Below are 26,189 nucleotides of genomic sequence, written 5' to 3'. Positions count from 1 at the left end.
CCTTTCCATACAGAGATGCAAGTAAGGACAACAGTTCACCCAGGGGGCAGCTGTGGAAATGCCATCAAGCAAGGAGCCAGGGCTGAAGTACTCCAACAGTTCTGATACGACAATTACAAATTCTGAATGGGGATGAGATGCCCGCTCCTACTGTGAAAAGGACCCCCTTGAAACAGAGGGACAGGCAGGGCTTCTTTCTGGGCTGCATGGGGCAACGGATCTAGAAGGACGTAGCATCAGGAACCTGGATCTAACATCGAGGAGAAGTACAGCAGTTTTGTTCAATGAAGATAAGTAACACAAATCAGTCTTCACACTTGGAAATATAAATCTTTTGGGATATCGTATGAGAGAAGCCCTTCTCGTGCCCCCCCCCCACCCCCCAACCCACAAGATTATATGCTGTGATCTAAAAAGTTCTATTTAGTTCCAGAATTGCATCATACCAGCAAATAAGGCAGTTGCTATTTATAATGACTAGTCACAACTGGCTGAAATTCCAAGGTAAGTGACTTTTATGACAGCCCAAAATTGTTTTAACCACAACTCAGCAACACATATTGAAGACGTACATTAGCCTGCACAGAATGCTATCCACTTGATCTCGAAAAACATTATATAACAAAAATACAGAAATGGTCACACCGCACCCCACCCACACCCAGACCAGTGTGTTCCCTCATCAATTCCACCACTGCAATAACTTTAATACTGTAAAGAAACAGTGAGGAAATCAGAGCACCGTGGAACGATGTCAGCAGCTCTTACATGTACTATTACAATTTTGATGAGCTAAGACAGTACAGGCAAATGGACTCCTGAGGACATTACGTACAAGTAAGATTTGTAAAGGTCCCCACTCATACACACGCGCGCGCGCGCACACACACACACACACACACAAATGTTCATCTGTCACAGACAGCAGGGTCAAATTTATCCGCCGGAGTTTCCAGGCAGCATTCTGCACATTTAGAAATGAAAAGCAGCAAACGGAAAGTTGTCCAGTCTATCTCAGATGGATCATTCACAATTGCGTAAGGATGCAACAGCTGTTCTGATGCTACTGCAGACGTGCTTACGGCTGCTTCTCAAATGCAAACACCACGTAAATACCTAAAAAAGAGAATAAATATAAGTCAGAGTTTGGTTTCTCCTATCCTCAGGGCAAACAGAACAACAGTCTTGGTCCTGGACCCAATGTGGTCAAAAAAGTCTTAGCGGCTTCTAAAGAGCAACAGTCCCATTATTTCCAAGAGTTTCTCCATTATGCTGCATCACATTTAAGCAGATACGGGATCACGTACATGTGCTTACTTAGAAGCAAATACCCGCGTACTCTAATACCCGGTGGTACCACTGCCCTTGAGAAAACAAATTCGACAGCTCTCAAAATCTCTGAAACAGTGGAAGGTAAGGAAAGCAAAGAAAATCAAAACTAAAAAAAATGTGCACGACTAACTTCTTTTTACCTGGTGTGAGGTAGACAGGTATAACAACTACACCCCTACGAGTACTAATGACAGCGTTACTCAGTTTTCTTTAAGGAAAGGAAAACAAAAAACCTACCGCTAAGAATTAAAAGGAACATGCATAACATGCACACCAACATTCACCCACTTATCCAACTGTAGGGCTGGAGGGTTTGATTTATCTGGCCCCAACAGCGATATTCCTGCACGCAGCCAGCCCCAAGAGCATGCTCCCTTAAACAAGTCTTCCTGCTTTGACTCAAAAAGACATCTAAAAGCATCGTGGCTCCTCATTCTGAATCACACTCAAGTTCAAACACGTTATGTCTTCAAACGAGATACAGATAGATTTTTATGGTCAGAAAGCACCCGCAAAGACGACAAATCATCGAAACATCACACAGATGTTCCGGGCATGCACCAGGGCATTCAACTAGCAAGTCAGGGTAACAGGCCCCGAGTCTTCACTCCTTGAGTTCATTTCTCAACGAGGGGAGTACACCACCAGCCATTTCAAAGTCTACTTTGGTCATGCCCCTTTATCTACTAGTTTCCAATTTCTCTGAGGAGAAATGAAATATGGCTGGCACTGCAGCAGGTAGATCAGATAGACGAAAAACAGGCAAGGTGATCCAGTCATCAGCACTGCAATTCATTAATCGCTCCTCCTTTCCTTAAAACAGCTTGCCTTGTAGTGCACTTAATTGTGCATTAGTGCAGACGTGTGCATTACACAGCACACTTCTGCAAGACAGCTCTAGTAACTCGCGCACTCGTTTTTGCGCCCCCAACACCCTTTCGCAGACCGTTAACGTACAGCAATGCTCAAACGTCTATGGAATGGATTCTCTCTGACCACCTGTGCCTTCAACATAATCAACAGACATTTAAACGAACGGTGGGAACTACCTTCTAAGTCTTCAGGGCAACCACACAACATGATAAGAGTGAGACTCTGGAGCTGACTTCTGTTGAAGAACCATGGGAGTTCACAGATCCACCAGGCCTTGGAGTTCCCTTCCAGAGACAGGGGCCTCGCTTCAGAATGTCCCTGGATTATGCCCGTCCCCAGTCCTCTAAAATACCCTGCTCACTACGCTTCACTCAAGGTTCTATTACTTAGCGTGCCTTCACTGACCACACCGCAGTGACCAGAATCAAATAAAATACATGGCAGTGTTCTACAAGCCGAAATGTCCAATAGGCATCTGAGGTAAAGACAACCGATACAGATGGTTATGTGGTAACGAGTAGGCAGAAAAGCATCTGAGCATGCTTGTGAAAGTTTACATTAGGCAACACCCTGCATATATCTTCCTCTTGGTCCTAAGCAACAGTGCAAGAATGGGGCAGCTATGTGAAAATATGAAAACACACACGCACGCACACGCACACACACACACAAGTGCACACACGCCTTAACCTGTTAGAAAATTTCTCATTTCAGATTTTACTGATCACTTTTTGAAAATAGCAATAAATCTGCACTGAAGAGATATACTCACTGGTAGCTTCCCATTCTGATTTACTTAAGGTTCCCTAAAATTAAGAAGAAAGAAAGAAAATTTTAGATTGAACACGCAAGTACAAACGTACTTATGTTTCAACAATGGAGCTGCCCAAGCATCCCTCACTTCGCTACAGATGTTTTAAAAAATACTGTGAATGTCATACTGATCTGAGCATGTAAAAGAAAGCAGTGAGATTCACCTTTCATGCCATCTCCTTAGCACTTTTGCCAAATGTTTTATTAGTCCACCGATTTTCATGCGATCAGTAAATTTGTGTGAAGTCATGTGTTCCTGTCCTGTGTGTGTGTGCGACTGGGAAAAGCATCCATTTTTATTTTTAACTTGCAAAATGAAAAAATTAAAAGTCCTATCTTGCTTCAAACATCAAACAGTACTGCTGGAGGAAATACGATTTTTGTGTTTTACCAAGGAGTTACAAAGTTATAAGTCATACAAGAGAAATTAAATATACTTGAAAGTTGTAGAAGATCTGAAACCATTTCGATACAGTAATAGACACATACAGCAATACCCTGACTAACGAGACCTGGTGGAAATTCCAGTAATTAGCATAATTTTGAAGAAGCGATGAGTGTAAACAATAGCCTAAACTGTCCCCAGAGATGTCTTATGCAAAATCTCTTGAGGACTACGTCACAGTGGTGGGCTGGCATTCAAAGTTAAAGAAACTGAGAGCTTCCATGTAGAAGCCAGCGCAAATGAAGACGTAACCTTTCCCCACCCAGGTTCACCAGGCGCTGAATTTGATCCAAGGGACACTGGAAGTCAGTAGTGCCTAGGCGAAGATATAATGGGAGAGCTAGCAAACTCTGAAACCAAGACTAGTACTTCTCCCCCATCCTTAACTGCCCCCACCCTCAGGTCACATTAAGTACACTTTCTTCTACAGTCTGTAGCAATACAAAGTCATCCTAACTTAGGGAAACAGACTAACATGTATCTGATTTGGAACAAAGTGAACCAGTAAACCACTGAAATAATCTCCCAAGTTTCCAGACAGCATGTATGGAATGTTGCCCCCATTTTCATTAAAATATGCTTTTTAAAAATGAACACTTACCAAGGGTAACTTTACTTGCGTGTTCTTCATGTACTTTGCCACATGTTCATAGTCATCCACCTTCTCAGAGGCAAGTCTGGAATTCTCATGTGTAGGATATGGCTAAGGACGCAAACAAAATTCCTATCTAAAGCTATTTCATCGAAATTTATTATTTAACAATTTAAACATACAAAAATCACTGACACATACTAAGACAATAATCCCCAAATATTGCTACAGGAATACAAAGTATACACACTTCTGAAATAGGAAAACAAAATGGGTGACAACAAAGCTGCTGCTGGCATCAATTTTGATCATCACAGCATATTTAGAGCTGGGCCCAATTCTATCATTCATCCCCACCAGTTACCAGCAAACACTCATCTCTTCCTGATGGCCCATCAAGGAAATTGTGTATTACCACACAAAGCCGAAGGTAGGTTACATGTCAATTTCAACACGACGGTGATTTAACAGTCATGGAAAAGACGAGCAGCAATTAGAAATAATAGAAATGAAACACTCCAGTTAATAGAGTTTAACCAAATGAGCTGAAGAACATGAAGAAAATAACCCAGCATCCAAAATACAGGCAATGTCCAGTTTTCCACAAGAATCTGAAGGAACACACACACACACACACACACACACACACACGAGTCACAAACAAGTTTTGGCCAAAGACTTCTTCCAATGACCTCAGGCACTATTTGCAATCCATTTTAAGTATTATCTCTTTATGTTCCAAAGCACAGTGCTCTGGACTACACATGTATCAAAACATAATGTATGGCAGAAAATAATAAATTTAAAATACCTTCTACCCTACAAAGGTGGAGTCAGGGTTCCCCTGCCCTCCTCGGGGCTCTGCACTTGGCCTGAGAAGCTGCTTGTGGGCAGTGCAGGTGGGCATTTTAGCACCCACCACCAGAGGCCCCACTGGGGCACAGGTGGCAGGCCAAGGCCGGCAGTGACAGCGGGTGGCAGTTTCGACCCCCTGAGCATGCAGTCCCCGGTTCAGGGCTTTAGGGAGGAGCACGAGGCCCCACGGGCCAGCTCCAGCACCAAGGCTCCCTCCAGCTACAGCAGTAGAGAGGCCCATGGATTTGGTGCCTGGATCGTGGAATGGACCAATCTGGTGTGAGCTATGAGCTGACTGGTAAACAGTCCAATCAGCCCCAGGGCTGAAAATGGTCTCATCAGACTTGTAGACGGGGCATTCTGAAGGAGGAGATAAGGCAGGGGCAGGAGCCAGCTTGGGACTTGGATCATCACTGTCTCTCTCTGTGCTTGACGAGGACTCTCGGTTCCTGGCCTCAGGAGAGACACTCAGACTTTCACAGAAGGACTCTGTTCCTGACCTCTGAAGAAGAAAGCATCCAGCAGCCGGCCTCTGGAGGAAAAAGAGAAGCCAGAGAGCTCTTCGCTGCCTAGGGGGCCACTGCCCTTCCTCGGACATCCCCTGAAAGGAGCACCAGAGGCCTCAGGGCTTGGTATCTCAAAGAGCTACTTGTTCTGGGTGTGGCTCAACACCTCACAAAGAGCTGCTGAGACGGTGTTGCTGACATCGCTGCCTCCTGGTGACCAGTGCTGACCAGCACTATTGGCTGGTGCTGTCCAGCACTCTTGACGGGTGAACAGCACTCAGTGTTGGGTCACCTCTGGAGGTGTTAGTTGTCTGACACCGCCTGCTAGTGCGGCTGCCTCCATGGCTTGTCTGGCCCAGCGTCTGGTGACGTCCATCAGCCCGACCTCAGACTATGGCTGTGGGCTGCTGCGGCGTCATCTCATATGAGCGCCTCTGGCTGCGGTGAGTTGAGTCCTGGCCCACTGTGCGCTGGCTGCCATGAGGTCCAGGCCCACGTTGGTGGACAGCGACCTCTTGGGTGAGCGGCTTTTTGTTTAGGGCTTCCGAAAACTCTGTTTCCCGCATTTGTTAAATAAACCCCACTGTTGTTCCCTGAGCCGCAGTGGCCTTGCAATTGTGTACACGGGTGAAGAACCCGGGCAGTGACCTGTCATCCACCAGGCACTGTCCTTCTGATCTGCTGCAGGACCCCTAGTGCCCTGTTTCAAGGTTATATACTCATTATAACTTCTTTCCTTGTCTTATTACAACAGAACAGCTAGCAAGGATCCACTTGAAGTGCAGGTCTGCCTGGTGAGGTTTTAAGAAAATGACCCAAGAAAGGTATCTTATCACCTATCCCACCCCCCGCCTCCCCCCCCGCCCGGACACCTTCATCATCTCAAGAAAGACCTCACAGTAAAGCACAATTAGTGATTTGGACGTCCATGTTGTTACCATAACCGATCGCAAGGGATATACAGAACATCACTTACTACTACCTATCACTGAGTTTGTTCTAAACCTTCAATCTCAGTCTTTGCGGGGTCATCACAATCGCAAAGCTTCAAAACTCTACCGCCAATGAATGGCTGCCAAACTACCCTGTTGTACCTCTGCTTGTCAACCGGCCAGGGCAGGGCTCCGTCATTTCATTATCTGTCTATCACCGGACATCAGGCTCCTCTCCTCTACCGATCACTTTAAAACACCAAGCAATCTAAGACTGTAAAGCCACAAAACTGATTTGTTTTTAATAAAACTTGCTAAAATAGACATACCCTAGTAAGTATCTCCGCCTAAGGCAGTAACTTTGCCAGACCTGTTCCCTGGTGAGAACAAACACACACACACACACACACACACACACACTCTCTCTCTCTCTCTCTCTCTCTCTCTCTCTCTCTCTCTCTCAGAAATACACAGGTGTCAGGACTTTATAACTATAGTGCCAGTCTTTCCATTCTCCTTTCCCTCTGTTTCACAGCACCACAAGAGCAGACCATGCGGTTTTGTTTTCCTGGTTTTCTTGCTGCAACTCTCTGCCAGCTGCTGTCTGACAGCTTTACAAAAAAACGCTTTTTTAAGCAAACATAACAGAGCGGGTCCATTTCAATATCTGACGTGGACTAAAGCAACAGCATCCCTGATAGCTCATTCCACCTCCGGTCTCATCGTCCCTCCACATCCTCAAAGCCGGACGAAGGGGGAGAAGGAACACAGGAGAGCTGTTGTGCTAAAGAAATGCTGAAAGTTTAGTAGACTTCCTCAATCACCCCCACTCTCATGCTTCTCTGCCTTCACTCCCACTGCCTAACTTTCTTCTCCAAGGGCCCTATCATACCCCCACTGCAGAATTCCTTCTTTACTGTAGTTTTCACACTGTACTGGTTTGCTCGCATGCTCGGCTCCTCAGTGTACCTCGAGTTCCTTGAAGAAACCACATCTTACCAACTGATCACTTTACATGCAAAGCACTGCCAGGTAACAATGATGTATGAATGGTGTGCACCTGTGGCAATTTAAGGAGCTACGCTATCTCTAGCTTTCCCTTTTTCCTAGAAACAAACAAGAGTGAGCCTCTTCTCCTATAAAACACACACAAACATTTCTAATTCTAAAACACGAGAATACAACCAATAAAGACTGTAACATTTTAGTGATTGCTGGTTGCAAAACTCAATTTGAACACTTAAGGAGGTCGCGTCCACTGAGGGATGGGGGTGGGGTGTTGCACCCAAAAGGACTTTTATGTGAACGCCACCTATAAAAACGGAAGAAAAATCTGCAAGTTGACAGCCACGTGACCTTGAACAAGTCATTTATCTCCTCTTAACTTCCTAACGCCCATTTGAAAGTGTGAGGAATGGCTGCTGTGTTACTTCATGGGGGTAATTACGAGGCTAAATAGGAGTATTTTAAAAAAGTCTAAATTACACAAATTCTATTAAGAAGTTCAGTGAGCATCTCATTACTAAGAGTCTGCTGATCAGTAACAAAGGGGTCAAGACATAAAAACAAACAAACAAACAAACCAAAAAACCATAATCAATGGCTGTGCAGAGTTTAAAGCTTGCATAGGTGCCCTTCACCGCGGCAAAAGGGGAAGCACAGAGGAGTCCAGGAGTTAAAGCAGGTCCCAGCATGAACAGACTGGCATCTTGCTGGACCGTCACCACAGAACAGAATTATGCACGGCACGAGCCTCTCTTGGACCCTCGCCAGGAAGGTTTTAAATTACTGCCGTAACCAAAGGACATTACTGAAAAGAAGTGGTTCTCAACTTGGGGTGACCTTGCACCCCAGTGGATAGCTAGCAATTGTCTCAGACATTTCTGGGCTCTCTCCTAGGTGGACAGGGGTGCTACTGGCATCTAGCAGACGACAGGGATGCTGATCATCTGAAGTGCATACAATATAGTGCCCCGACCCTGTCCCCACCCCTGCCTTGCCAGCAGAGAATTAGCCAGTCCTATATGCCAACAGCGCTATCTAGAAAGATGGACTATCTAGAAAATGGAATCTGAGGTCAGCACTATCCATCGACCATCCATCCAACCATCTATCCTGTATTTATGTAGTACCTGCTAGGGTAAGCTGCTCTACCAAGCTCTGCCCTCGGTGCTGAAGATCCAGAGGGCAGCTGTAAATAGCTCGTGTAATTTATATAAAGGTTTAGTGTCTACCTGAAAAGAACCTGAAAAATAGCCAAACAGTCCTGCTGTGACCTGGAACTTTTGCACCTTTTCTCAAGACTTACCTCCAGGGCTTGCATTCGTTTTAACAGCATTTTATTTTCGCTGTTCTTAATCTTCTCTTCATAGAATTCCAGAAACGTTTTTTTGTAGACTAGTTTCATTTTGTACTTCTTTGCCATTCTGTACAACACAAAACAAAAACTAATGCAAAGGCTTCCAGAACACTGGTAATTCCTCAACAGCTTACTTCCACACCACAGCAACATCTTTTGTGCTGAACTGAGCAATACCATCTCCTTTAAAAATTCAATACAGCATGACGCAAAATGAATGAGCAGTAACATACCAGTAACCAGGCCTATGAAGAAATGTCTCTGGTAACTCTCCACGGATCACAGGTAACCCTACTAAAGTCAAATGGTCAGGAAGGATGATGAAGGCTTTCTTCTACTGATGCCATCCTATTTAACCTGATCTCTAATCGTGGCTTTGAAGACAGCTGCCAACTTCCTTCTTAAAATGTAAGTGTTTCACCTCTTGCATACCCCGGCAAGATACGCTATTAATTTAGCCTTCACCTGGGGCTGCTTGGCCCCTCAAGGTTCTGAAGAGTCTGGCTCAGAACCTTACTCATTTTCACTCCCTGGCTTTACACAGCATGCCCACAGCTCTCTGGAGCTCAGCTCTTTCGTCACTCATCTAGTCCAATGCTTACTAGAAATCTCCACCAGGATGTGTCGCGGGCTTTCTCTTCCTTTCCACATCTAAGGCTGAACCCACTGGTTTGTTCTCCTGCCAATCTTTGCTATTTCAGTAAATCCACCTAGCGATTCATGCCAGAAACCTCGGGGTTCTCCATGAGAGCTGCCCGCCCCCCTCTACCCTCTGCATTCAACACATCATCATTTACCTGTACAACATAGTCCAGGTAGGTCCGTTTTTTACACCATTCTCCTTCAATCGCCATCAGCCCTCAGCTGTTAACGGTGGCTTGTTTTTCTGCCTCCAAATTTATGCTCCCCCTCAGCACAGTTTCCAGCTGCAGCCAGATGAAGCTTTCAAACCTACACACCTAGTCAGTCATTTCCCGCCGCAACACCCTTCACTGGCTCTCCAGCACTCTTAGGATGCAATCCCAAAGCCTGTCACAGGGCCTCTCCGGCACGCGAGTAACAAGGGCCGCTTGCTGCCTCATCTTGAGCCACGTGGACCCCTGATTCCCTAAGTCCCAGTCACAGTGATTTTCCTTCACCACCTCGAACTAGCCAAGCAGGCTATCTGTCACTTCAGGGCCTTCACACACAGATTGCCCCCCAGGTGCGAAAACACTCTTCCTTCCAGTCTTCACCTGGCCATTGCCTACTCATCCTTCAGATGTGAACACAAACACGATTTCCTCACAGACGCGGCCTGCTGAAATCCTCAATTACCCTGGGTCTCCCTGTCAGGCTTCTCTGTTTTCCCCATGCCTGCCAAAGGGAGGGAGTCTGGGGAAATGGTTTCCGACCAGAGGCTAATGAGGAGAGGAAGAATGGGGAGGGACCCTTGAGAGCATACAAGGGGAAGTGCTGTGAGGCGACAGGGTGAGGGGAGACATCCCAGGGCCACTGGGATTTGCGTGTAGGAGACCTATGTATGGAGGGATACCCTGGAATTTGAGTCAGCCCTCCTCAGAAAGACTTGAGCAAGACAAAAAGCCTCTTCTGTTCCGGGCAGTTCATTTGCTATCCTAAGGCTCCAAAATGAGGCTTCAGACATAAAGGCAAGTGTTACACCAATAAATACAAAGAACTCAAATGGTGAGCAGGTTTGCCCTATACAAGTCAATCATATGTTTGTTCAGTTTCTCAACGAAATGACAAAAGGGCATCTAAAAATCCCTACACAGGTTTGAGATTCTATTTCACCAAATGAATACCTGTTTCAGTAAATCATTTTTTAAAACTTTACATAGTTAAGTGAGGACGTGTGACTTTATACACTCACCATCACTAGGCAGTTTTGAGTGCTGGCTGAGCATTATGGACCAAAAAAACAAACTTTCATTTCACTCCTTATCATAATGGGCATGCTAAAATTATAAACCTTGTTAAAAGGAAAATAAAAACCAATAAGCTGTCATACCAAGCACGTCAAACAAGACACCCACAACACTCATTCTATCACAGAGGTGAAGAGCAGTAACATTTCCCAGAAGGTTACTGATTTTAAAGGGAAAAAAGATGTTTAAATACTTAAGTGTTGGCTTAGGTTTATAATTTGTGGGTGTTATGCATCATGTCACATGCTACACTGAACTGTCTTACATTACTGCATAAAATCTCCATATATTGTAGAACTACTGAACATCCTATGCCCATAAATTTACAAGCTGTCTAAGACACAATTCAAATAACCTTCTACCATTCCTCAGGAAAAAAAGGATTTTCATTTCATAAAACAAACTTGACTTGTTTTAGGAAATCAAGTTTGGTCAAGTGTCGCGCAGCCTACGTTTAAGTGCATTCTTCTGCTCCCATCTCATGGAGATCCCCAAGACCAAAGAGTCTCACAGGTCTGGAAAACTCAGTTAGCCCAACTTTTCCCAGGTCTGTGGTTTGCCAGGGCTCCTAGGAATTCAGGTGCATGAATGAACACTTTCCTGAATGAGGACTCTTATTCAACATTGCCTATGGGACACAGGCAAATTCACAGCTATAGCGAAATATGGGACAACTTTTAATACTAATTCCCTGTCAAAGGAGGACATTTGCCTGATGAAGACTCACTTTCTATTGACAAAGTTACTAGCAGTTACTTCCAAACGGAGGGGGGTGGGGAGGGGAATCTTTTGTCATTTGCAGTGTCAAAGGTTGGCTTTTTTTTTTTTTTCTTTTTTTAACCACAGGATAAAATAATTAATTCCGGAAATGAAAAAGACTTAAGTACGTAAACTGTTGAGAGACCTATGGCACAAACCCTGGATTTAAAGTTAGTTCCTCTATCCCAACACAACCCACCCAAGCCCCCCTACCCCCTTTCTAAATTACAATACTTTTTAAGTCCCATTTAAAGTTAGGAATGAACAGAAATATTCTTTTTTTTTTTTTTTTCAATATTCCTTTGCTTTCTCTCCTACGACAAACAAGAGAATGATAACAGATTAAATAACATTCTTACTCATTTAGCAAAGGAAAATAGACCAAGAATTCAGGGACATCCACAACACCTTCCAAGTGGAAGTCATATTTGCAGCCAAATAATGGATAATCTCCTTTCTTCTGAAATGTCACAGTATATATTTCATTTCCAAATGATTCTGTTTCTGAAGCTTCAAGGCGTCTTCTGTAAGGGTTGTCCCCCAAATCAAAAGGAAAAGATTAAAACCGTTACTAGCTCAGACTTACTTTGATCAGTTCACGCACATGAAAAATCCCCACGGCCACAATCTCAAAGAGACAGTTGCTTAGCCTTCTCATGGAATCCGAGCCATTTTTTTTATGAAGCTGCATACCAGAAGATCATCATCTCACTAATAAAATTTGACTGGAAGAATGTTTTGCTGTCACGACAGGTGGTTAAGTCTCTGTGTTTCAGTATCTGCTCTGCAGTTTGGCCAAGGGCAATACACGCTGGCTCCACATGACATCAGTCTTCAACTGAGTCAGAGGTTTTAAAAGTTCACTGGTAAACCTGACTTTTTGAACTTAAAGTTTCAATTGCGTCTCTATGCAAATACACTATCGACGTTCAGTCCTTGTAAGCTCAACATGGCGTATTTTAGAAACTCTATCTAACAGATATTTGCTAGTTTCAAATCTGCTTAATCCTGAGTATTTAATAAACCGCACTATACTTTAAAGTACTTACATCAGTTCAAAGCTATTGGGAGTGGTACCGATATAATAGCCTCCAGGACTGAGTCTCTCACAAGCATTTCTGAGCATCATGTCAGCCTGCTCATAGGTCTCAAATGAGTAGTGACAGACAAACTGGCAACTGCAGATGTCAAAGCACATTTCTGGGTCTCGATATCTGTCAATCAAAAGTTCCTGAAACAGATTAAAATGGGTTAAGATCTTGAAGCTACGTGCAACACGGTTTATTTACATATTTTTTTCTAGAGAACTAGTGTCTAGAATTAAGACCCTAACATTGAATCTGTCCTTCTGTCATTCGGTACCTACAAGAAAGGTCAGAATGAGTCATTCTGTTATCTGGCTTCACAGTGACTTTAAAAACTAGGGAATCAGAAGGCATGCTTAAAAATACACCAATCAAATATGACCTTTCAAGGAGGTGATCCTTTTACTCGGTTTTACTTGCAAGTCAAAAGTCAAAAGACACATCATTGACTTGGGATTAAGAAAACCACAAAGCTGGCCTTGTAGGATGCATTTGCCAATACCCAAAATGGTTTTCCCAGCTCTCCAGCCTTCTAGCACTATACTCAGCCACTCTTCCTTCTCATTTTCAAAACCGCAACCAAAAATGTTTAAAGATACCTTGTGATAGGGTTAAAGATACCTTGTGATAGTTTAGTAAGCTGATGAGTATACTAAGTAACATCAAGTTCAAGGTGGGGCTTTCCCCATTCCCCTGTAGTTCTCAGACTTCAGTCATGCTTAGAGATTCAGAAACAGGTGGAAGGTGGGGAAAAAGCAGACTCTGGCATGTTGGAAAACTACCCTATTACATTACAAGGTGAACAGAACACTTTTATTTCAAAATACTGGAAAATACACCTCCTCCAAACAAAAAAGCAGCCCGTGATTTCAAAAGTTCAAACTATTACAAGCAAAAGACTTCCCCCACTACCCAGTGGGTCATTTAAGGAAATGTATCGAGACAGACTTTCCAGTTGAGAGGATACCACATCATTTACCCAAATGAAAACATGAAAAAATTAAGTGAACAATCTTACAAAAACCCTGTACCTTTGAACAATCGGCAGTTATAAATTCTGCATTGAAAATATATTCATTACCGCGAGAACGAGTTTTCATGTCCTCATATCTCTGTTGACACTGTCTGACAGAAACATCAGCGATATCTAGAAGGGGGAAGACAGGTGTTAGTAACCATCAACAAATATCCAGGGAGATAACAAAATGCAAATGCAGAAATGGCAAAATTCTAGACTTTGATCTCAACTGGCAAGTTTCAGCATGAAACTTAGCAAGCCTTCCTACAAGCAAAAATCTTCTATTTCCTTCAAAATAAGACCGTCTTTACTCCAACGCAAATGTCCACTTATTTTTCAAAACACATTAAAAGCTCTCTCAGTAGGCAAAAGTCTTATCGTGATTTTTAAATACTCATTCAAAGTTAAAGCACTATGGGAAGCTGTGCGGAGGACCACACAGCTTTCAAAAGGAAACCTGCACTCCTGTGTCCCATTGCAGCACTATTTACAAGAGCAAAGATATCGAAACAACCCAAATGCCCCAAAACAGGTGACTGTTCCAAGAAAGATGTGGTATATATACACAATGGAATACTACTCAGCAATCAAAAAAGATAAGCTCAATGCCATTCGCAGCAACCTGGAGGGAGGTGGAAGGGATTATGCTCAGTGAAGTAAATCGAGGGAAAAAGGGAAAGATCTCGGATGGTTTCACTTGTAGGAGGAATATAGGGAAAGCAAACAAGGGGTAAAGAGAGAAAAAAAAAAAAAAAAGACCAAACTAGCAGACAAATCATAAATTGGAGACATACAGCAGGTGAGGGGGAGGGAGAGGGAACAAAACAGGGGAGGGAAAAGCACAGGAGACGATGGTGATGGTGCACAGGTGACTTGGTGGTGGGAATTTTATGGGGATTACACCTGAGAGAAAAATGAATAAGAACGTATATATTTACTTTAAAAAAAAATAAAATAAAATAAACCAACCAACCAACCAAACAAAAAACAAAAACCCAAAGTGAAAGCAGAAAGTTTAGATTCCAACTTGAATTACAAAACCCAGCAGTACACCCAGTTTTACAGACATCAGGTTTCAACTTTCATAGTGATATGTTATTTGCCTTTTCTCCTGTGTGGCGATTTGCACTAATGGTGCAAAAGCAAGGGAGGGGTAAAATGCTGGCACCTTATCATGGACTGATAACACTTGATATATTCTTGACCACAAAGCAGAAAAGCCAGTTTCATTTAAGAAAGTCCTTGATAAAGCAGTAAGAATTATTATTTCACTAAATCTTGGTTCCTGAACACTCATTTTCATATTCTGTGGGATGCGCAGGAAGCAACAAAAACATTTCTGCTACCTAAGGAAGTTTGACAGTCAGTTAAAACAACAAGACAGGCTTGTGTTGAGGTGAAATGGCCACTGTTTTCATCAAGTCATTTGCACTTGAAAAGAATGGCTGAAAGACAACCTGTTAGTTACTCAGACTTGGTAGTATGTATTCTTGAAAATCAACAAAGTGCATCTGTGACTTCAAGGAAAACCAGAAGAAAGTCTGCATAACTTTAGGGAATGTTACTTTCCCACTATTACCGCATCTTGCAGTGCAACAGATTTGTTCATGGCACACAACAGCCCACCCAACTTAAGTACAGACCAAGAAAAGTTCGTGGATAGGGTTTCAAATTTCACACAGGAGCTAATTTAAGGAACACACCTTAGTGGGTCTTGGTTCATCCCAAGACGAACAACTTCAGTCTGCAAAGGTGACTACATTTTGCAACTAAAACACTACATTTTACAACTACCGATCAAACGAAACACCACAACATACTGAATGCACAAACTGGTGTGAGCATCCAGTTGACGCCTACTTTCCAGATGCCAAAGGGATTTGCAAAATCATTTTGAAAATGCCAGTCTTTGCATTAACATTTTTTTTTTTACTGTTTTTTTTTTTTTTAAGATTTATTTATTTTTATACAAGAACTGGGGTACAGGCCAGAGGTGTGGGGGGTGAGAGGGTTCACCAGAGACAGAGTGAAACAGAACAGACAGATGGACCGAAATACACTGCTGAGGGGAGCAGCGGGCAAGACGGGAGAGGTCTGCCGGGCCATGTGGGCATCTCCCTGGCCAGCCAGGAATCAAACCTGTGTTGCAGAGGCTGCGACAGCTTCACAGCGCTGTGCTCAACCCACTGCGCCACCAGGGAGGCCCTGCATTAACTTTTCTTTTTGAATGAATTAAAGGCATATTAAGACATCTCAGTTTTAAGTTCTATAACCAATAGCTATAACCACACACACACACACACACAAATTTTTGGGGTCCTCATATATTTTTAAGTGTACAGTGGTCACACAACCAAGAAGTCTGAGAAGCATCAACTTATTTTTTTTTTAAGTTATTTATTTATGCACACAAGCACTGAGGTACAGGCCAGAGGTGTGGGGGGTGAGCGAATACACCACAGACTAACTGAAACACACAGCTGAGGGGAGCAGTGGGCAAGTCAGGAGAGGTCTGCTGTACCATGTGGGTAGCTCCCCGGCCGGGAATCGAACTCGTGCTGCAGTGGCTGCGGATAGCCTCATAGGTTGCGTCTTAATCCCTTGCGCCCGAGGAGCCTCAATTTAGGCAATACTTTGGAGGTGATGCTCTATACTTCCTCCTACTCCGGGCATAGCAAAGAATGTGATGACTGCTTGTCCTACATTCCAGTATTAGTTAGGGTGTTTGATTCATTTAGTTGTAAGTTCTTATCAGTCTTCCACACAACAGCTTTAGCGTCTCCTCCTCCTTTTTTTTAAAGATTCTTTTTTTATTTATTTATGCATACAAGAACTGGGGTGTAGGCCAGAGGTGCGGGGGATGAGAGGATTCACAAGAGACAAGAGTAAAGAGCAGAACAGGCAGATCTACTGAAACACGCTGCTGAGGGGAGCAGGGGGCGAGACAGGAGAGGTCTGCTGAGCCATATGGGTTGCTCCCTGACCGGGGATCGAACTCATACCACAGTGGCTGGCAATGGCTTGGTAGAGCTGAGACTTTAACTCCTATGCCACCAGGGAGGCCCAGCTTTAGCTTCTTTTTATGACTGCTGCATAGACCTATTATTTCATCAAGGGTGGAGAAATGGTGATTTTTCTAACATTCTGTCTGCCATGATGGATTATGATTTTCTTTTTTTTAATAAAGAGGAACTTCCCTTTGCAACCATTTGGTTCCCCTGAAACTCAACTCTTCCCTTCTCTTCTCTTCTCCCTAGATTTATTTATTTATGCACGCAAGAGCTGGGGTACAGGCCAGAGACAAGGGGGGGGGGGAGGGTGAGAGGATTCACCAGAGACAGAGTGGGGAGCAGAACAGGCAGACTGACTGAAATACACCGCTGAGGGGAGCAGCAGGAGAGGCAGGAGAGGTCTGCCTCACCATGTGAGCTGCTCCCTGGCCGGTCGGGGATCAAACTCGTGCTGCAGAGGCTTGGGATGGCTTCATACTGTGGGTGCTTAACCCCCTGCACCACCAGGGCCAGGGCGGCCCTGAAACACTTTTCATGCAGGGTAGGGAAGATAAGTAAGTACTCAATCCCCACCCCCACCTTATCGTAGGAATTACAGAACGACAAATAATGGCTGGCCCTAACAACCTCCAGGGGTGAACAATGGGATTTTCCCCTCTTTATGGGATGTGTTTTGATCCACTGTAATCACTTATGTTGAAAATGCCCTCGCTTTCTTCAGCGGAAGCCTTTTCAAGTTTCTCTTTTACACAGGACTCTAGTCGTCTTTGACTGCTTCCTTCCTGGTAAGAAGGACAAGTTATCTCAGGCTCATTAATCATAGTATAACACCATCAGTAAAGGCTCCTAACTCATCTTAAAAAAACAACCCTTACAGTGTAGACCCCAGATTATCCTGTTGTGAGTTACTTTGCGTGTCATGTTGATAATGAGATCCTTCCAATTTTCCCCTACCCGAATGACCACAAATTACTCTTCCCCATGCCATCATTTATCTTACCAACACAAACAAGCTTGTTAATCCTTCCCTTTCTCCACTTGAGCAAGTCTCCACCTTTACCACAGCCCAGGTCCAAAACAGTGATATCGCGTTTTTTCTTCTGTCGCACCTTTTCTAAAAATTCCCCTGAAAGAGAGAAATCAGTCCTGGTAAACGATCGCTTTACTGTTATTTGCTAAAGCATAAACTGCAACCCTGGTGACCTGTGACTGACTACTGCCTGACGTGTGATAAAAAGAAAATAAACTATTAACACATTCAGTGATGTAATTAATCATGACTTTTGCTAAACATTTCAGAATATGACTAAGAGATAAATTATCTGATCCTGCAGCAGGAAAGATGAAAGAATATGTCTCTGGAATTTGAAACGGTTGACATGGGTTTCCAAATTTGATTCAACGTGAACTGGCACACACCTTAAATTCTAATACCTTTATAAGAAGACTCAACACTTGTCCATAGGAGAAAAGTTAGCTGTTCATAATTTTCGGTACCTTTCACATTCCAACGCTGAGCGTCTAGCTCATTGTACACCTACGTAAATCAAAATGGACACGGGACCATGCGAGTACCTGATTTTCATAAAAGACGCCAAGCGTACCACCAAAAGAAATAAGAGCACGAGTCAAAAAAAACCGTGCAAACCTCTTATTTTTACGCTCAGAACACCAAACACTCTGAAGTGAAAATGGAATCTTTCACCCCAATCTACCAGACCACGATTATTATATACACAATTACTTATATATACAATTTAAATATTATATACACACAGTTATTTACATATATAATATAAATATCACATATCAGGAGTCAAATGGTTCAAGTTGCGGTTGGAAGCACAGTCATATTCTTCGATAACTGAGGTACTCAGCCATTCAAAAACCGGAGACAATACTCACTTCCAGAGCTCCTCTCCCTCCCTATCTATCACTCTGAGATTAATACTTTCCATTTGACTGCTGAAACAATCTCCATCAATACTTCTGCTTTTCATCGCCTCTAACATCTTTTTTTCCCTTTTTTAAAGATTTATTTATTTTTATACAAGAGCCGGGGTACAGGCCAGAGAGGCGGGAGGGTGAGAGGATTCACCAGAGACAGGACGGGAGCAGAACAGGCAGACGGACCAAAATACACTGCTGACGGGAGCAGCGGGCGAGACGGGAGAGGTCTGCCGCGCCATGTGGGCATCTCCCTGGCCGGCCAGGAATCGAACCCGCGCTGCAGAGGCTGCGGACAGCTTCACAGCACTGCGCTCCACCCGCTCTGCCACCGGGGAGGCCCGCCTCTAACATCTTAAAGTAACTTCAACAGGAGCACGAGTGATCCATGTTCAACTTTCACAATGACCCTGAAGAACATAAATATCAGACTGAAAGAGTGGAAAACAACAATAATTACAAATCTTTGTTTCCGCACGGTAAGAGAGGAGAAATCCTCATGAAACACCATTCAGAGACATCTTCATCCAATCAAGGCGAACGCTCAGTCATTCACTAAAGTATAAGCACCAACCGGAAAGAGAACATGACAGAGAACGAGTATTGAGAAGACAACGGAAAAGCCAGAGAGCGAGCCTGGCACAGACCACACTGACTGTACCACGACAGAAAGACTGGTGTGGAGTACAACGACCCCAAAGACAGACCCCAGACAGTGCGACCACCCCACTGGGACAGCTGAAGCAGAAGGGAACACTGTGAAGATGCCGAGAGATTACTTTATGCTAAGCCTTAAGGTGTCCTTTCCAAAACTATCTGTCTTCCTAGTTATAAAAATAAACACACAATGTGGAGAATATGGCTGAACTTAAATACATTCACTCAACGCACAATGAAGAAATGACACTTCAGATAAAATACCCAAGGAAGGGTAAGTTACCTGCAGCATCACTGTGGACAATGAGGAGAGGATGTGACAAGGTGGAAAGAAGTTAGGGCGAGGTTCCCACGACTGCCTTTAAAGTATGGGCTAAAAGTGCCATAACATTAACCTAAAATAAGTAAGCTAGCAAGTAAACAAACAAACAAACAGATAAATACATACAGAAGCTGACACTGATTACGGCCAGTCAAGTAAATGATATTTTTGTCGTAACATATGAGTAACAAAAACAAAGAGAGACAGAAAATATTAAAGTATGTTTGAAATAATGGGCCTAATTCCCATTCCTAATACTTTTTTTTTTTTAGCAGCAGCAGCAGAATTGACATTTGTATGGTTAATGTAGTTTATTTATACTCTTTATTTATTATTGTTTTTTCAGAATGGATAATTTTGCTTTCCAAAGAAGCAAACTATCATCCAGACTCGTAGAAAGTACCCACAATTATCACATTTATTTTTTTCTTTTGATGTAATCAAGAACGCAATCAAGAAAGCTTGCTCACTTTCCCTGAGGTGGGCTTAAACACAAGACGACCGAATAAAATCCTTACTGTGAATGACTTCAAAACACACTGGCTTTTTAAAATTCTCCAAACTCGTGTAAGAGTCTGAGTACTAGCTGTACAAAACAACAACTGTTATATTCTGAGTCATGCTCTCTGCACTGACTTCCATTTAATTTCAGAGGCAAGTTTCCACAGATAAAGGGCTGCCTCCAAACAGTTGAACGTCTTCACCAACCCTCAAAGGAAACTTTATTTCTCCCCAGACACCATATAAGAAAAACAAGTTCATATGGCCAGTCAACACACATGACCTTTATCAGGTCATGAAAGGCTTCAAGATAAAAAACATGGCATTGCTCACCTTCCTCACTTAAGGGAACCTGGACGCTGAATCCAACTACTGTTGGCTATGCCACTGCTTCAGAACTATTAGAATAAAATGAAATAATTATGCAGTACCACCTGGTACCTGAATTCTCAGTATAAAAATAAGCACACTGCCTTTTGAGCCTGATTAGCTCAACTTAGCCCAGCCTATGTTGTCCACCCAGAGCCAATCTGAACAGAATTGATCTCAAAGGCCCAGCTTTAGTCTTTAGCTCCAATCCTATTACGCCAATGAGGTTTGACAACAGAATAAATAGAAATTAAAGACCTAGCAGTTTGGTGTATGATTAACCACCAGGGCAAAAAATGTAAGCCGGCAGTTGAAATAAAAACTCACACCATAAAAACAAAAACCAGTCCTACCGATGAGGATACTTTTCATCCAATTATTGAAGTTTCTTAGGTAAAATATTCGACTTTGGCTACGCATCTGCAAACCAACTTCCTTAAGTTCATTATAGTGGGCAGCCACTGTGGAGCTATGTCCCTCTTCCAAGTTCTGTAAAAAAAGAGGATGGAACGAGATTAGGCATCAGAACATGAGGAAAGTAAGCCGGAAATGGCACCTGACCTACAGAAGGATACAATACAACGAAATCAAAAAGCCTCAGTATGCAATGCACTAGCCACGGAAGTCATTATGCAGAAGATCTGTTTTCCCCTACTCCCTATTTTAGCAAACGTCCCTCGGCTGTTTGGCGCATGATTGACCTCTAGGGGAGAAAAATATATGAGACATCAGATTCCTTCACAAAATGGTGTTCCCAGCAGAAAAATGACTTGCAATCCCTTGCTCTAGAATAGCCCTGTTAAGCTCCAGACGCTTGCATCTAGTTACTAAAACTGTCTGTAACTACCCCAATCAGGAAGTTAGAAACAACTCTGTATAGTTTAAGGCACTGCATTAAGAAAGGAACGTAAATCTGGATATGACTTTGAAATTTATCACTTTAAGCGAAAATCTCCATTACTTCAGACACAAAAAAAGGGAGATGAACACCTGATAAAAAAGGGACTGCATACCCTTGTCTTTAAAAAAAAACAAAACACTAAGAACAACACAACTATAAAAGCTAGCCTTCAAGTTTCTCATCAAACTGAGAATTTGAAAAGAAGATAAAAATGACCTCACTAGCAGAAGTGTCACCTAAACAGAAAGAAGAGTTAAAAGCCTACTCTATCTTAAAGGCCACAGTCACTAAGATTTTGTAAATACCGGAATTATCTTACAGCTGCTCCACATTTCAATGTGACAAACCGCATAAGAAGTAAGGTACCTTTTTGGACGTACCTTCTGCTTTTCAGGAACGTCCTCAAGTTCTGTCTCTCTCTTTTTCTGAGTGGCAGCTCCAGCAGAAGGCTCGTCTTCTGGAAAATCACCAGGTTCCAGCCTTCTTTTCCTTGAAATGCCTTCCTCATCACCAGAACCTTTTTCCTCCAGGACATTTTCAGCTTCGAGCTTTCTTTTCTTCAATGAGCCCTCTTCCCCACCACTTAACCTTTCCTTTGCAAGTGCTCTTTCCTTGGATGGCGTGTCTCCCCTACATCTAGAACCTTCCTTTACAAGATCACCTTCAGATTCCATTTTTCTCTTCCTTGCAGTGTCCACTTGCCCACAGGTAGGAGGAGCCTTTTCAGAAAGCCCAGCCCCAGAAGCAGTTGTGTTTTCATTAGTACCAAATGAAGATTCTGTTTCTGTACCTATTGATGCTTTTGCCTTTCCATAAGAGAGCTTTTCACATTCCGCTGTGTTTGCAGAAGTTTCCATTCTTGATTACACAGGAGGCAAAACTTCATGAGTTAACCCTGGAATGGAAAAGATTGGACATTACATGTAATTACAAGACGCTGACAAGTTTAACCAGACAAGTTTAACCAGACAAGTTTTCGACAAGTTTAACCAGAAGTTAAGCCACTTAACTGCAGTGATCAACTGGAAGTTTAAAAAAATATCTCACTTTAGAGAGACTAACATTGAAAACAGCGTTAATTGCTATAAATTACGCAGGAACTCCTGCCTATGCTAACTGCAACCCACAAACACTTCAATCTTATCCCAAAAAAATCACTATTAGCATTAAAACTGACAAAGGAAATGGGGATGCACATGTCCTAGTTGCATTTCTACGGGGTCCTTACACTGTATGTTTGGACACTGTGTGCTGGCCCCATACCAAACCCATACAGGCACAGTAAATCTGGAACTGTCAGATATTTTCTCTTCGCCTTGAGATACCGGGGAAAAAAACAATCCAACCAACTGACCAAACCAAACCAGACACCAAGGGCACCAAGAACAGGAAAATTCTGGGAACCCACACTGGACTTCTGAAATCCTCAGCCGGTAACAGGTGTCAGAATTAAGCAGAAAGCGAAAGGCATAGAATTGACTTTGGACAAGAAGTTTACAGACCCGGCCTGCATCTTAGAGACCACTTCTCTTTCAAATGTTCTCAGGTCTACGTGTAAAGCTGGCGTGGTGGGGCGGTGGCGGGAGAGGGAGAGAGAAGCTGAACTATCCAACGGACAGGAAGTGTAACAGTGATCCATTCGCTAAGTTCAAGAACTTTATTATCTCCTAGTTCAGAGGAGCTCAATGAGCGAGGCACTGTACCCGTTAGGCCGGTTTATACCACCACTACTAAAATGGTAAGTCTCTTAGTGAAATCAAGTAGTGAAGGGAGAGTAAAAGTCTGAAAATCAATGAGATTCAGCATATTTGGAACCTGAAGGTAACAGAGGGCAAAAAGTCTTCTGACAACAAACCGAATAAATACAATTGCTCGATGGAGTAAGTTATGGAAAAAAATTACAGTAAACCGGGAAGGGTTTCAAAGGCTATTAGTTTCAGCACCCGAAATTTGGGGTAACACAATACCAGTACATGCCAAACAGGAAAAACGGAGTAAGAAGCAAAAACAATCAACTGAGAAAAGTAGTTTTCAGATAAACTACTGTATTTAATAAAACTGCAATTTAGGGCCTCCCCTGTGGTGCAACGGTTGAGCACTGGGCTGCGAAGCTGCCTGCAGCCTCTGCAGCCCAGGTTCCATCCCTGGCCACGGAGAGGGTCCCACATGGCGGGACAGACCTCTCCTGCCGCCCGCTGCTCCCCTCAACAGTGTATTTCGTCAGTCTGCCTGCTCTGTTCCCCGCTCTGGCTCTGGTGAATTCTCTCACCCTCCCGTGCTTCTGACTGTACCCAGTGCTTGTATAAATAAATAAATCAATCTTTAAAAAAAAAAAATCGTAAAAAAAAATAAAATAAAAAAATAATAAAACTGCAATTTAATAAAACTGGCACCGAATTATCAAATCCCTGGCTCCCCCTTGCCATTCACTTTGTAACATGAAAAGTTAGTGTCACATTCAAATACACCAATGTGATTTACCACTTTTTGCTGGAATTGTCCCCCAAGTTAGTATTGAGAATACGAGTGAATTTGCTTGATACAAGCAAGTTTCTTTCAGCAGAGAAGTCATAAAAACACCAGTCAGAATAAATGACACAGAATTCCAAAGGACAGCAGAAACGGGTAAAAACGTTTGAACCCAGGCATCCAAGTGGAAAAATGAATAAACTACAAACGGAAGAGCGTTGCCTCTGCGAATCCGCCAGGAAGGAGCTGAGGGTGGAGTCAACGGACACAGAGGAGGACAGAAAATACAAGGCCCCAAAGGCACGCTGATCTGCTTCTCCAGCCACCCCTCCGAGGCCGGCCCCGCTGGGGTCACTTTCCTTCCTCCGGGAACGCCCCAACAGGGCGACCGGACCGACCGCCGGGCTAGACGCTCCAGCAGGATGAGCTCCGCTCGTCCGCTCGCTCTGCAGATGGGGTCAGTTTGGGGGTGGGGGAGCCCGAAAAGGACACCGCACAGGCAAGAAGGCAATTCTTGGGCTAAGTTCACCCTCTTCCGTCAGGGTGCGGCCCAGCCTCAGGAAACCTCCAGGGCAGGTTTCCGACCTCCGGCACGGGACACGCAGACGCTTCTTCGGCCGCGACAGCCCCTCCCGGCCCGCCCTCTCGGGGCGACCCCGGGCTTCTCCAGACGCGGCCCGGCCGGGCCCGGCCCCGGAGCAACAAGGCCGCGCGCCCACAGGAAGCGGCCGTTTTGCCTCGGGCCGCGGACACCGCGGAGCGGCGCGGAGGCACCGAGGCACTGTGCCGATGGCGGCGAGCCCGCCGTGCGGAGTCTGCGCTCACCTGGCACCTGGACCCTGGAGGCGGGGCGCAAGGCAAAAAGAGAAGGAGCCGCGCCGCCGCCGCGCCGCGCCGCCTCGCCGCCGCAGGCCCGCAGACTGACTCTATTTGCGGAAGCGGTTTTCCCACGCTCCGCGGCCGTTGTGTCGCCACTTCCTGGCCGGCGCGGACCACGTGCCCCACGCGGCGGCGAGCGGCGCGGCGCGCCCCGCCTGGAACTACAAGTCCCGTGGTGCTGCGCGTGGCGGCGCGCTGAGGCCGCGCGGGCAGGCGCCGCGGTCGCGTGCGCGCTGTTAGTGGGCGCGGCGCCGAGGGAGGCGTGCTGGGGGGCTCGCGTCGGGCAGCGTCTCGCAGATTCCGGCTCCCGGACCCGCCGTCGGCCTTGCCACTCTCCCGAGTGACACGGCGTGGCCTGTGAGGAGCCGTCGTCCGGCCCGCGCGGCGGCGGCGGCCGCACAGTCCTGAGAGGTAGCCGGGGCCCGAGATCGCCAGGGGGCAGCGGGAGGCCCGAGGGCACCTTCAGCCCGGTGCACGCTGGGGAGGTGACCCCGGCACGAACCGCGCAGCCGGCCGGCGCGGACAGCTCCTGGGCCTGGGCGGAGGTCAGCCGGCGAAGCGGGGGCGTCCACGCTCGGCCGCGCCCCACGCCGGGGACCGCAGGAAGTCGTGACCTCCGCCCTTCCCTGTCGGGCCCTGTGCGTCTGTAACTGAGTCTCAGCTCTCTGCTCTGTGCCCTTCACGTGTGCTCCTCCCTTGCTAGGAAGACAGCTGAGCCGGAGGCGGGGGGGGGGGGGGGAGGGGGCGGGGGGGGCGGCGTGAGCCCGCCCCCGGCCCCCAGCCCCTGTCCTAGCGGTCGTTTTAAAAATGAGCAACGTCTTATTTCTCCTGAGGGCCTGGCGGGTCCGCCCCTACCTCGTTATTTGGAAACCGCGCCATTTATCTCCCTAGAGGGGGGCGATTCGCATCTGGAGAAGCTCCTCAGGGTGGAGTGTTCCGTGTTGGGCTGGACTTGAGTGTGGGAGGTTTGTCTGTTCCCCCGGATTGCCACTGGCGTGTCAAGTCGCCTACTGTATACTGAAACTCAGGCGCTGTGGCTTAGGCATACTCTATGCTAGGCAAGAAACGGTGCGGCTTAAACAGACTCTACGCTAGTCAAGAGATGGTGCCGGCTAACTGACCTTATTCAGAACTAGAAGTTGGCTGGCGCAGCCGGCGCATAGATTTTGGCCCTTTCATGTTTGGTTTCTTGTGATCAGAGAAAATAGCTGGATGGGGAAGTTATCTTGTCACAGTACGAGCGCCACTCGGGAATCATCATTTTGTCCAATGATTTGATCGGGCCTTGAAAAGTGCCCGGCAGGTGCCAAGTTCTCAGTGAATCCTAGTTGGCGTTACCAAGGAAGGTTTTGAAAAATTCACTTTTTAGTGGACATGACAGGATTATTTAAACCCATATGTGAAACTTCTTCCTGTACCATTTTGTTTATTTGGCTCATTACTTGCCCACTTACAAAGCCTGTTCTCCTGGTTTGGGTTATACTTTGGTCAGTGAGAGAAGATGAAGTAGTAACTTGTAAGTTTTCTGGTCCGAGGAAAGCAGGCAACAGATTCAGTCGATGCCATTCCTCTTTTTACATCGTTCTCAAACTAACGTGCTCTTTGACAGCACTCAGGTATAATTTTAAAGTGTGAC

The 26,189-nt window shown here is 44.9% G+C and overlaps 1 protein-coding gene across 1 annotated transcript; it reads right to left on the bottom strand.

The window, feature by feature from the left end:
- Positions 1-1,078: 1,078 nt before the first annotated feature.
- LOC311187969 (mRNA cap guanine-N(7) methyltransferase-like) lies at positions 1,079-22,141 on the bottom strand (the record flags this gene model as incomplete). Its single annotated transcript, XM_084259748.1, has 10 exons — positions 21,586-22,141; positions 20,658-20,793; positions 17,509-17,634; positions 13,511-13,626; positions 12,444-12,625; positions 11,754-11,918; positions 8,657-8,774; positions 4,065-4,166; positions 2,978-3,011; positions 1,079-1,116 (listed from the first exon to the last, which is right to left on the bottom strand). The coding sequence occupies exons 1-10, from the start codon at positions 22,060-22,062 to the stop codon at positions 1,079-1,081; spliced, it is 1,494 nt and encodes a 497-aa protein (XP_084115874.1). The 5' UTR covers positions 22,063-22,141.
- Between the last annotated feature and the right edge of the window lie 4,048 nt (positions 22,142-26,189).

The sequence above is a fragment of the Talpa europaea genome (genome assembly GCF_964194135.1).
Source record: "Talpa europaea genome assembly, contig: HAP1_SCAFFOLD_86, whole genome shotgun sequence".
Lineage (NCBI taxonomy): Eukaryota > Metazoa > Chordata > Mammalia > Eulipotyphla > Talpidae > Talpa > Talpa europaea.
The sequence above is the reverse complement of the archived record's forward strand: the minus strand, read 5'-3'. Positions and strand labels throughout refer to the sequence as shown.